We start from the raw sequence: 13,816 nt of genomic DNA on the forward strand, positions 1-13,816 counted from the left end.
TCAACATCAAGTCTCACTGCCTGCTCCTCCGGCAGCAGCTGCTGGGTGGCAAACAGCACTTCAGCCAGTTCTTCATCAGCCTCATCATAGCTGGAGGCATCACTGTCCCATTCCATACTGTCATCAAGGGGATCCTCCACGTCATCCTGATGTGGCCATCCATACTGCTGGGACTGGTAGGTCATGGCTGCTGGATGGAGGTGCTCAGCCCCAGGGTGCGGCACATAATGAAAAAAGTTCTGTGGTTGGCCCAATGGTTCAACAACATATCCATTAGCACTCCTGAGATGACTGTCACTGTAGAAAGCACTGTTGGTCTGTCCCATATCACTAATACTGTCCTGGGCAACATGATTATGAGGATTCACAACATTCACAGAGTCCAAGATCTCATCACTATCACTCAACACTGAGTCATTATGAAAAGAATTTTCTAGAATCTGGTTAAGCGATTCATTCTCCTTCTGTATGGGCACCTCACTGTTTTCCAACACCTGGTGACTGGTGGATGTGTTCTCAACTATTCTGATGCTGAGTTCGTCCGATAGGTAGGGCTGGATGGAGGGACCAGCCGTGATCATGTGTGGCTGATGCGTTGAGCTGATGGGGGACACCAGGTTGATCATATGCTGGAAGGGTGGTACAGGCATCATGAACTCTCCAGACATCACAGGCTGCCACTGAGGGGGACCCTGCACTCTACCATCCCAGAAAACAGGCCCATTGTGATTCACCATGTTCAGAGGAACGGGGAAATAGGGCTGACCTGACATGTGTGGAACCATTTGACCGGGATGCCCCAACCCGGGCTGTGTGATAGTGGCCCCTGTCTCTGCGTCAAGCACCCGGCGGACAGTCGTAGACATCTCCTGCACCTTGAGCCACTTCTGGAGGCGATACTCCTTGTACATGCGCTTGATGCCCTCGGCCACGGAGATCCGGATCATCTTCTGGAAGGCGGGAGTCAGGTGCTCCCCCATGGTAGACAGGAATGTCCGCTCACCCATCTGCTCTATGTAGTGGTCTGGAATGAAACAACAGATATAGAGTTTAAGTTTCAAGCATTGATAAACATTCAACTTGCTAGCTATTTTTTCACAATATTATTTGACTGGTACAAATATTAGAGTCCCTCAAAATCCCTATCATGTATCATCTGAAAAATGGTGACCTAATTATGTGCAAGTTCAAACCAAGTTTGTGTATCCTTGACACTAATGACCTTATGACCTACATTGTATGTGTTCATCTTTACCCATATAAATCTTATTTCTGCAGAGACTAAAATGTTGAGAAAACTTTTTGACTATAGAGTAGAAATTGTGGCCTCTATGGTATTTTTCCAATATTTGAGCTAGTGACTTTTAACATAACATGTTTACCTAAATTTCATAAAGACACACGTCATGGCAAAGTTCTGTGAAGATTGGGTAGAAAGTGAGGCTGCTATTTAGGCCACCTATTTATACATGCCATATTCCCCGGCGGGGGGGAAAAATCCCCCGGAATTTCAATCCATCCCCCAGTCTCCCGGCGGGAGATAAAATTCCCCCGGAATTTATATAATTATTTTTTTTTTTTAAATTTTACATCAGGCAATAATGACAAAGTAAGTGAAACCACAGTATGTGAGTGAAACCGAATGTAAAGAAACAACTAACAACTCCACAAGGGTGAAATGCCAAAAGGAAACTTTTACAACAAGTGATCAATTCATTTGTAGTAATTATCAAAGGCAAAGAAATATTACTATTTTGGAAGAAAGAAATCAATAATATTTATTCTATTCTCTTATTGTCTGAAAGTCATTAAGCTGATAGAATTAAGCACAACTTTAAAAGACTTTGGAGGAAGGTAAATTTAATTTAATTGTCTCGAAAACATATTTTTCCCATGACATATTTTGTTCTACAAGTGCATTACAGTATGACATGACAGTGTATCATAAGAATATGATAAATCATGACATAAAATAATTCTGTATAATGAAAAAGTTAAGAGGTTTTCAAAGCAAACTAAATGTGAATACATTTTTTCGTACTTGCGTCTAAAAATACTTTAAAATTTCGACAACTTAGACCTGCTAAAAAAATCCCCCTGTATACAACCAAAATCCCCCTGAATTTTCAGCCTTTTGAACAAATCCCCCTGAATGGTCTCCAGAAAATATGGCATGTATGCCTATTGCTAAGCTTAGAACCAATAATGAATCAAACATCATCTGCCAAAAAGTTAGTATGTGTTTGTAAGGATTCATTTTAGCAGGGTTCCTGCTGGCGATCGCCATTGTCGCCATTTACGACAAAATCGCTGAAGTGGCGACAACTTTTCAAATTTGGCGAATTTATTGAAACAATGATGTTTTTTGCAAATATTTTCTGAAAATGACGTAAGCAGAGCCCATGCAAACTGCATGATAATCAATTCTGTCACTGTCATAAATCAAGCGTATCTGCTGTTGCGACAACAAATCCGATAATTAGGGCAAGCAGTCACGGCCCAGTCAACACCTCGCTTATTATTGCGGAAATTTATTGCTTTCACGGATTAACAATGCCATCCTTTAACTAGTATGTCTCTTATTAGCAAACAATTTAGCTCAACAGCTTTGTTGTTGCGTAATTAACGGGTTTAAAGTTTTAAAAATGCAGCTTTCGGTTGTCGGAAAGACACGTGATATGCAAATTTCGTAATGACGTTTACCCGCTAAATTAGATTTGCTTTTGGTTTTGTCGCGATTTCTAATTGCTATAAATTGCAGCAATATAGAGGTTTGAAAAGGGTTAACAGTAGATTAACAGAAGTCATTGGGTATGCTTACAAATAAATAGAACTACATCCCATTTGATATAAGGCTTCCAATAACTTGGCTGGAGTAAAGTGTAGACACTATTTTATTCGGACAGTATGGCCATAGTTTGACAATGTATATTTCTTTAAAGTTTCCATTTATTTTAAGTTTATCTCATAATTTCATAATTGTATTCTTTAATTATATGACACTTTTGTATGCAGGCATTCGATTGAAATCAACATGTATATGTCGCATTTTGGGTAATATTTCTTTTTTTTATTTATATACTTGTCCATATATTTTGTCAATAGAATAACAATTTGCTAATATCTTTCGCTTCATGTACAACAATATTATATTATTGGACCTGTAAGGGGGCCTTTCGCGGCCCCCTTAACCCCCGCGAAAAAGTGGCGACAACTTTTTTGTGAACCCAGGGGGAACTCTGTTTTAGGTTTTTCAAGTTTCAAGTACAAAACATGAGGCATGAGCACAAGTGACTGAAAAAAAAAGAAAGTTTGTTGGTAGAAAAAAGATAAGCATGAAATAAATTAGCAGTTTAGAATCATATTTCTTTCACTATGCAATCTTCAAATTGGCACCAAATTTTAATAATTCTATTTATAAGAATTATTATTTTAAAAGAAGAAACACCAAAGAAGAAATGGGCATTTTCAAACAGACATGTACATACAATATTCATGGAATACCTTTGAACAAATTGTAACTTATACCCTGTACAACTAGACTAGTTTTTTTATTATTCAAAAGGAGTGATGATTTTGTGTGAAACCAAGATTAGAGCTATAAATCTTACATAAATGTTTGTAAACATTTTTATAAAAATATATTAATGTAACTCCTTCCTTTGCTCAGACCAATGTTTGATAAAAACAACAACAAGTGTTACTGTATGTATTATTCTTGCACATCAGATAGACATTTGTAGTGAATATAGCTATCCTGAAAAATGCTGTCTGGCTCCCTCATGATCAATACAACTTTATACAAGCATTGCCTGTATCAGGCAAAATGTTAAAGAACAAGGGGGAGACAACTTAACATTCTTTCATTGTGAACAAATTCACATTGCAATCCTTAAATTCAGTAATGTTCCTCTTGAAGGGTAGAGAATATTCTAAATCTTGCAGTTTGCACAACTTCACTTTGCTTTATGTTTCATTAAAAAATCCTAAAAAAGATTTTTACTCCTCATGCACTATTTATTCCAACTACGGTACCAAGATTATTTTGCAAACATTTGACAAATGGTCTTTAAGAGTTTTGCATATCTTCAAACTGACATCTATCTATAAGCCTCTTAGTTTTAAATAAATATATTGATAATGCTCTAAACAAATGTTTGAAAAAAATCAAAAAATTATACAAGAGGAGAAAAATATTTAGTTAAATGAAGTAAAGACAGTAATGATAGAAATAGCAGTAATTGTGGAAAAGGTAAATATCATCCAATAGTTCAGAACATCGTTATGAACTCAATTATTATTTACTTTCAAATTGCTAATACCAAGAAATGTGACTTTGACATCCATGTTATTTGTGCTACTTTTCATAAATATTAAGACGGGGTACACTCAAAAGCCCCCCCTATCAAAAGCCCCCCGTTCAAAAGCCCCCCCTATCAAAAGCCCCCCGTTCAAAAGCCCCCCCTCAAAATGGGCAAGTGGTTCAAAAGCCCCCCCACTAAAAAAATAAATACATATATATATATTTTTATAACATTTTTTTTAAATATTATGATGAAATTTAATATAACCATTAATATATATATATATGTTTTTTTCAATGGTCACTTTTTTTAGTTTACTTTAGTTTATTTTTTAGGCGATTGGTTTACTCAATTTGGCAATATTTTATCATTAATTACGATTGACATTTTAGCTAATAAATATTCATGAGGTATCAATTATTTCAATAATCAGTGATGAATGTGTTAACTAAGCTTTGAATAATTGCTGTTTTATGATTTTATGTTGTTTATTCTATCCAAATGAAACTCCAAGCTACTTGGTGTTTCGTCAGGAATAAGATTTCCAACAAAAAATTGACCCGAAAGCACTAAAGCACTAAAGTAGCCTAATTTATCGAATTAGTGCAGGAAATTAACGTAAAATAGGGTTAAAATGTCTGATCTGGATCTACTCAATAAAATATGACAACATTCTTCAATTGGTTTAAACTTATGGAACAAAATTATATTGAGGGGGGGCTTTTGAACGGGGGGGCTTTTGATAGGGGGGGGCTTTTGAACGGGGGGGCTTTTGATAGGGGGGGGCTTTTGAACGGGGGGCTTTTGATAGGGGGGGCTTTTGATAGACACTCATTAAGACAACTGATTTGCCTTCTGCTTGCTTAATTGAAATCAGTACATATTTCACCTTTAAAACTTAACAATGATGCTGCTTTCAAAGGTATCAACATTGATATAGTAAAAACATAATTGTATACATAGCATTGATGTTGTATTATTAATAATAATAATATGTTAAACAAATGTTACTACTCACCAAGAGCGATGATTTCTTGGACAGCTCTGTCGTGTGCCATCAGGTGGTCTCTCAGGAGATCAACACAAGGTAACAAATCCATGATTACAACTAACACAAAGTGTAAAACCACAATAAAAAATTATTCTGTACTATTCACTTTCAGTCCACTCTTTTAGAAATACAAGCCTCTAATACAATAATTTCCAGAAAGTCTGATATATATCCAAGAGTTTCAAAAGAACAATTAGCACCACTGAAGGACTTAAGCAGTTTAATTGCTGATTTGATTTTTTTTCATTTATGTACCAAACTTGAAACAATGCATGACAGTTTTGCCCATATTCCTCCAATATCTATTTTTTGATGTCATAGAAATGATGAATTAATTATCACAACTGTGAAAGCGGTGCAGAGTGAGATCAAAGGTTGAGATTAAACCCCTAATTGCTCAAGTATTGTCCTTGCTTTTCATTACTCTATATTTCTTAAACAGATTCACAATAGGCACAATTATTGTATCATGTTTAATGTGGATTCAAAGGTCTTATCAGAAACAATATTGACAAATACAATTAAGGCAAATGGAGATTTTATAGGATAAGGGGCTTCATGGCCCCTTTTGACCCTGTGTAGATGTGGCTTGATTTACAAGGACCATCATAAATCTGTACATCTTTCTTGTAAATATTTATTCAATTATTGGGCATTTGTCTTCCTGCCATTGTACTAATGACAAGTTTGGTATGGAGATAAGAAGTGACACAATGACCCTTTTATTGGCCTTTTCAAATCCTTATTATGGTCCCAATGCTGAGCCTGTCATAATGTTTACCTTCTTCTGCAATTTCCTGATTAGGAACTGATCCTATTGACACATTTCTTATTTTTCAAATGACTGATGGACGTACAGGCATAGTGCATGAAAACTTGATAACAGATACAAAGATTCTTTATTGAAAATGAAATATTCACCTAACAGTGAAATTAAAATACTCAGCACAAGTTCAAGATTGACAAATATATAAGTTTTTTTGGAGTGGGGGAGCAAGACTAACGTAAGCGAAAATAAGGTTATTTTTGCGAAGATATCATCGCTGACCAAAATAAGCTTTCCCTGAGTATTGCGCCTAAATTAGATTTATGGTGAAAATATCAAAGCATGTATTTCAAACAATAATTGCATCATATCTTTAAAGATTTTATGATTAAAAATATTATTTTAAAAAGTATGCTTTTTTTGTTTAGTTTCATTCAAATCAACTACGGTAAACAAGATAATGCATTAAAATTAAAAAAAAAGTTGCACCAGCCTTTAATAATGACACAAACCTGATGTTATTTTTTTTTTTATAACAACCTAAATGTAGAATGGAACATTATACCAACAACAGTTGCCACCTACATGGCTGGCTTAATTTCAAAACCGATGAAAATGAGTAAAGAAAAACTTTTTATTTTTTCAAATGCGATTGTTTACAGTTTTCCTCAAATATTAAAAGATGAAAAGTCAAAAACGTTTTATCAATCCCCTAAGCAACCACTAATAATACTTGTTAATTTTTTTCAAGTTCAATCGACCATGAATTACATATGAACAGTAATTATACGTTTTAATAATGCACACCCCCTCCTCTGCCCCTTGCCCCCACTCCCCCACCTTCAAAAACAAACACACACAAAAAACTTACTTATTTATTTATCCATCTACTAAACTTTATTTATTTTTGCTTATTTTTGCTCAAACATAGTCATTCGCCACAGAATTCAAAAAAGCTTAATAACTATCATGTAAATATCACCTTTGTATATTTTTTTTAATAACAAAGAAATCTATTTCATAACCAACTTTTTTAATCTTGATTTTGCGATAATAAGCCTTTTTTCATGTTTCAGTAAAAAAAACAAATTTTCGAGAAAATAACCTTTTTTCGTATTTTAGTCATACCCCTATATTGTGCTGCTAATATCATGTTGGTTCTATAACTTCAAAGTGTGTATTGTAAATGACTGGTTATAAGATGATAGGGGTTATAAGACGCAGGCAAAAAAATCAGTAAAAAACTCGAGAAAAAAACTATGTTTTTGGTTTTAGTATGCATAGATTTTTTTTTTTAAATCGTCGCTAATATCGGCCACCATGTTTGTTGACAATGACGAAATTTATTTTTTTTCGTGAAAATAGCGATGGTTATTTTAAACCATACAATACTGATATAAAGCAAAATAGTCTTTCTGACAGTGTATTGTGAACGATAACCTGTTGAAAATGAAAAGTTTTGTAAAGCAAGAACCTTATATTGTACGTGATTGTTCTCATAATGTCAACACCTACAGGAAATAATAAAGAACGTGGCAAAGTTCGAAAAAAGGAGACTATTATCGCAACAGTATTGGTATGTTAAATTGCTTAAAGGCAGTGCGAGTTTTTCGCACCTTATCATACCACTGACAAAAAATATTTTGACAATGCACAGCTATGCTTCTTTATTTATATGCATGTTTAAATATTGTTTTATACAAAAAATATTGAATAATTTTATTCGTACAATAATGAAAATTTAAAATAATAAACATTTTACAATACACCATATCTCGATCTTCAACTGCTGTTTTAACCTGTATAAACTTGATCGAGATGACGCGAGTGACATCCCTTTCTACATAAATGTAAACAAACTAGTTTTTAACCAGGTTCTCAATGAAAACCGGGTTATAAGAATGAGGTTGTCCTTTGGCGGACGGGCGGGCGGGCGTCAAACATTGGTTTCTGTTCAATAACTTTAGTTAGCATTGATAGATATTGATGAAACTTGGTGTGTAGGTAGCTTATGGGAAGAGCTAGCTTGGGATTGCTTTTGAGTGGGGAGGGGCTAAGGTCAAGGTCACTATTACTTAAAATAGAAAAATGGTCAAGGTCACTGTTACTCAAAATAGAAAAATGGTTTCTGCCCAATAACTTTAGTTAGCATTGACAGATATTGATGAAACTTGGTGTGTAGGTAGCTTATGTGAAGAGCTAGCTTGGAATTGCTTTTGAGGGGGGTGGGGCTATGGTCAAGGTCCCCTGTTACTAAAAATAGAAAAATGGTTTCTGCCCAATAATTTTAGTTAGGATTGATAGATATTGAAGAAAGTTGGTGTGTAGGTAGCTTATGTGAAGAGCTAGCTTGGGATTGCAATTGAGGGGGAAGGGGCTAAGGTCAAGGTCACTGATACTTAAAATAGAAAAATGGTTTCTGCCCAATAACTTTAGTTAGCATTGACCGATATTGATGAAACTTGGTGTGTAAGTTGCTTATGTGAAGAGCTAGCTTGGGATTGCTTTTGAGTGGGGAGGGGCTAAGGTCAAGGTCACTATTACTTAAAATAGAAAAATGGTCAAGGTCACTGTTACTTAAAATAGAAAAATGGTTTCTGCCCAATAACATAAGTTAGCATTAATAGATATTGATGAAACTTGGTGTGTAGGTAGCTTATGTGAAGAGCTAGCTTGGAATTGCTTTTGAGTGGGGAGGGGCTCAGGTCAAGGTCACTATTACTAAAAATAGAAAAATGGTTTCAGCCCAATAACTTTAGTTAGGATTGACAGATATAATATAGCTTATATGAAGCTGCAGATTGAACTTGCTCATACAACAAATTAATTGGCTATAATTTCTGATTGCCCATAACAAAAACCTGGTTTCGTCGCATTGTGGCGCTTCTAGTTTCACCATTTATTTCTCTGTAGTTCTGGCTTCCATAACTTTAATGTAGATATTTTTTTGTGTTTACTACACATTAACACGTCTTAAAAGGTAATTTATAATGTGTTCGCTGAAGTTATTTAGCTAATTTCTCTGAAGAGCCAATTTCGGCCTCATGAAACCGACCTCAGAAAAAAATGTCAAAGTTTGTTACTGGTTGTAAGACGCAGGCACCTTTTTATATCAAAATCTGAGTGAAAAAAGTGCGTCTTATAACCAGTCTTTAACGGTAAGGCCTAAAAAAAAACAACATTTGGTTCGGGTTACCCGACCCTACCTACGGACTAGGCACCAACCCTACCGTTTTAATAGTCAGTTTGAAAAAAAAAATGAAAAACTAAAAAAAAAAAAATGTTTTCTTTCGCTTTTTTTTTTTAATTGCTTTTCAATAATATGTAGTTTAAACCTTAAATGCTTATACAGAAGATAACTTTAACACCATTCTCCAATGATTTTAAGAATTCACTGACAGCAAGTTTCTAAGGGATTAGTCTGCCCGGTTAGCTCAATCAGTAGAGCATTGGACTGTGAATCGTACAACGCAGGTTTGATTCCGGACCAGGTCACTTCTGTTGTGATTGGTTATGAAATCCTTTCTACGACCATTCGCACTGTACCACTGCCCCTGGCATGTACAGAAGTTGTCAGTTCCGTGCAGAGGTGAAGGCACCTAGTACTGGTTAAACGCCAGATAGTCTGCCCAGGATAGGTGTGGTTGAACTGGCACTCTGGGAGTCCCTTCAATGTACTCACGCTTGGACCTGGAGTATAAACTACTAACACCACCACCATCCAAGGGGTTCAAAATGTGCTGGACAAAAAATGTGAAGGGGTAGGGTATATTATACTGTGCAGCATAGTTGCTTGCTTAATAAAGGTTTTAGTTCATTAAAAAATTGTACATTCCAGGCTGTATATGAAGAGGCAGACAATCCAGACGTACTGTACGGTTACACACCACCTAGTTCTGACAATTCTGGCAAGGATGTGACACCTATAGGAAAACAAAAAGAGACGCATACGAAAAATAAACATATGAAATCTATTCATGATAATCAGGATATTAAATCATTTATAAGTAAGCCAAGCAATATAAAAATTAGTTCAAGCAGTGTGCCAGGCAGAAACTATGGTATTACAAATGTCAAAATTGTAGACAGAAAAACGCCAAAGAAGGACTATGCCAATACACATGAAAATGCTCTCACTGATCGTGAGAAGTTTGTGTATGAGAATGGGGTCCAGATTTTAGGAGGAGACAAAACAATCAGAAAAAATGGCCATGGTCTAGACACGGGAGCCCAGGAGATGCGACATGGGACAGGTGACCCTGACCTTACCAGGCTGGAGCTGGAGAGTCGGGCCTCAAGATCAAGTTACCATGACAACTCGCGTTACATGTGGTCACATGGTGAATGGACACCATGCTCTGCTCAGTGTGGCTCAGGTCAGAGGTTACGGCATTCACAGAATAACAAGTTTGGTCTTAATTTATTAAAATTTGCCTGAATACATCATTCTTTGTAAGGTATACAATGTATATTTGATTATCTGAATATTAAATATTATTAAGGGGGGCACCCAGAATTTGTATCCATCCCCAGGTCTACCTGCGGGGGGATTAAATTTTTTTGGAAAATGACAAAAGTGAAACCACAGTCTGTGAGGAAAATGGCTAGAAGTTATCAATGTTTTTATCGCTTTGCTAACTACTAAGACTTGATCAATAACAATATAAATAAAAATTTTTTTTTGATAATTGGGAAAGGGAAACATGATTGTCAACTTTTACAAGAAGTGATTAATTAATTTGTAAAAATGATCAAAAGCAAACAAGTATGACTACTTGGTTATCATTTCAGATAGTAAGCAGATTTTTTCTTTCATGCTTTACGATGAAATATGGGGTTTTAACAGCGAAATAACAACAGTGAAAATATCAATTTGATATTTTCACTGCAAAATAAGGAGTGAAAATATCAATATTCAGAACTTCTTTTAAAATCCTTTGTTGTTACATGTACTTGCCTTGGTCAAAACAGAACACTGGACTTCAGTAAATTATGTCAAAAAATGTTTAAAAAAAATAAAGAAATATTTTATAAATTTAAATAAATATATAATTGGAAATTAACAACTTACCGTTTATTACCGGTTATCCCGTTTATCAAACATTTTACTGATCTTTGGAGCTGAATGTTCGAACATTTGCTTTCATTCCAAACAAATTACAGACAAAAACAACTGTTCGAACATAAATAAAATTTTATATCATCGTTCAAATGTATTTTGAACTGTTAACCGTTGTAGTACGTAAAATGAGCTTTCTGGAGAATTCACACAAAAATTTACAGATAGATCCGATATTTTTTACCCCACCCACATCTCAAAATGTGTCAACAAACTAGCGTGGCATTTACTCTTCTGGAAAACAAACATTTTAAAGCGAAACAGACTGGTCTCTGACAGTAAGATGACTGAATATTAACTTACTATAAAAACACGCGTATATGCAGTCTTAAACTAAGAAGAATGGTTAAAATCCAATGAGTATCCACATTTGTTTGCTAACACATTTGACCTTCCAAATTTTCATTCTATAAATAGCGGCGTAGTAATTTGGTCAAAATAAAAAGTGTTTTCATTATTTTTTGGAACATTTGTGCACTAATAATTCTTCATTTTTTACTGTTCATAAAGCTTTGCAATAAAAAACGAGCGAATATTAAGCTATAAGAATGAATAGCAGAGAACTATTTCTCAGCAAACCGAAAGTAGAAAAGTTGACAGCTATAATTATGCATGAGGGGCGCCCCACGGGTAGTGGCGTAAAGCCCACCCTTTTCAAAAAAGGGGGTAATTCAGAAATAAATAAAAAAACAAATAAAACTCCGAAAATAAGCATAAAAGAAACAGAAAATTTGTTTATTTCAGTGTAAGATCGTATTTTATTTCACGAGTGTCATAGAAAAACATATTTTCACGAGTGGCTATGTTTTTCTATGACACTCGTGAAATAAAATACGATCTTACACTGAAATAAACAAATATCCTCTATTTCATTGATGGTTTATAAAGTAGCATCAATAGAATACCGTATTTCCCGGACTATAAGATGATCCACTTATAACACAACCCCTTAACTTTGCCCATGAAATCTAGTGTTTTAGTTTAGACATGTTTATAAGACGGGATCAATTTGTAAAGCAAATCAAGCGCTTAAATATCTCCAAGTCTGTGATAATGTTCAAGCTTAACAGTCAGTTATCAACTAAATTTGTTCATTTGATTGAACAAATCGCCGATATCTTGACAACTGTGAGCACTCTTATGTAGATGAAGGTTAATAATAGAACAAAGTAACACGGTTAAGCATTTATTTCGCATATCTTTTTGTTTCTATCTCCTAAGGTTCATATATCAACCATGATTTTGACCATTATTGATTTTTAGCTCTACTGGCCAAAGGCCAGAAGAGCTTATGCAATGGTAATATGTACGTAGTATGTGCGTCCGTGCGTCTGTAATCAATTGCTTGTGAACACGATATAGTCTTCAGTTTTGATTGTATCTCGATGAAACTTGTACAGTATTTAGATATCCATTAGAGCTCGATTCCTTTAGAAAACCAGTCAGATCTGCCCATGCATGCCTAGATTATGGGCCTTGAAAGCATAAAAAATCAGGGCGTCTGTAAACAATTGCTTGTGAACATGATACACTCTTCAATTTTGATTGTATCTTGATGAAACTTGTACAGTATCTAGATATCTAGAGTTCAGTTCCTTTCGAAAACCAGCCAGATCTGCCCATGCATGCCTAGATTATGGGCCTTGATAGTATAAAAAAATGCTATTGTGTAAACAATTGCTAGTGAACATGATACAGTCCTTAGTTTTAATTGTATTTCGATGAAACTTGTACAGTTTTGCAAATGAGCATCAATGTTGTCCAGGGGCGTAGCTTCCTATAGGCCGTGTAGGCCACGGCCTACACATTTTTCAGAAAAACCGAGAAAATTTAAAATGCCAAATCTGCAATAAAAACTGAAGGCATAGGGGGGTGGGGGGGGGCTTAAATATGAAATTCCGACAAATGAGCTTTAATATATCGGAAACCGGGTATTTCAAATATTCAAGTATATCGTTTTCCTTTGCTCTAAAATACATTTTCAAAGTTGCATATGGTCAGTACTCTGCGCGTTGACGGCATTTCCAATTGGCTTGGTAAAAGTTTGCGGGCGCTTTATTATTTGAAATTGTAAACGGTCTGGCGCCAATATTGCCGAACAGAGTCCTACATATCCTGATTTTGAAAGTCTCACTTTGACTTCAATAGATGAAGATACCAAACAAGAACTGCTAGAAGTGTCCGAACTATGATGGCAACAGTTCAGGACATTGGATTCTTGTTTAATTATTCAGCAAAACGTACCAGTGTTCCAGGACGAGCTTTCCAGAGACGTCGCAACGAAAGAGGAAATGAACCGGTGCGATAAACTTCGCTCGTTATGTGAGACACGATGGTTCAGTCGTGCGGACGCACTCGAAACGTTCTAAAATGCGTTCCCTTTAGTGGTACACGCACTTGAAACTATTAATGAAGACGGAGACGAGAAGGCCGGCCAGTATTTGTCCACTGTACTGCGCTTTGAATTCATTATCTTACTTGTATTGGCGCAACACATATTGGGTACTACCGTGAACCTGACAAATCTTCTTTAGAAGAAAGGCAATGATCTACTACACGGTGTGGAAGAAACAAAT

At 35.5% G+C, this 13,816-nt stretch overlaps 1 protein-coding gene across 1 annotated transcript in view; it reads left to right on the forward strand.

The window, feature by feature from the left end:
* Nucleotides 1–13,816, forward strand: part of LOC128208365 (papilin-like) — a 169,880-nt gene that overhangs the window by 48,489 nt on the left and 107,575 nt on the right. Inside the window, exon 10 of the mRNA XM_052911925.1 lies at nt 9,960–10,497. Coding sequence (XP_052767885.1) covers nt 9,960–10,497 — 538 coding nt within the window. The remainder of the gene's footprint in view (nt 1–9,959; nt 10,498–13,816) is intronic.

This window comes from Mya arenaria, chromosome 11 (genome assembly GCF_026914265.1).
Source record: "Mya arenaria isolate MELC-2E11 chromosome 11, ASM2691426v1".
NCBI classification, from domain to species: domain Eukaryota; kingdom Metazoa; phylum Mollusca; class Bivalvia; order Myida; family Myidae; genus Mya; species Mya arenaria.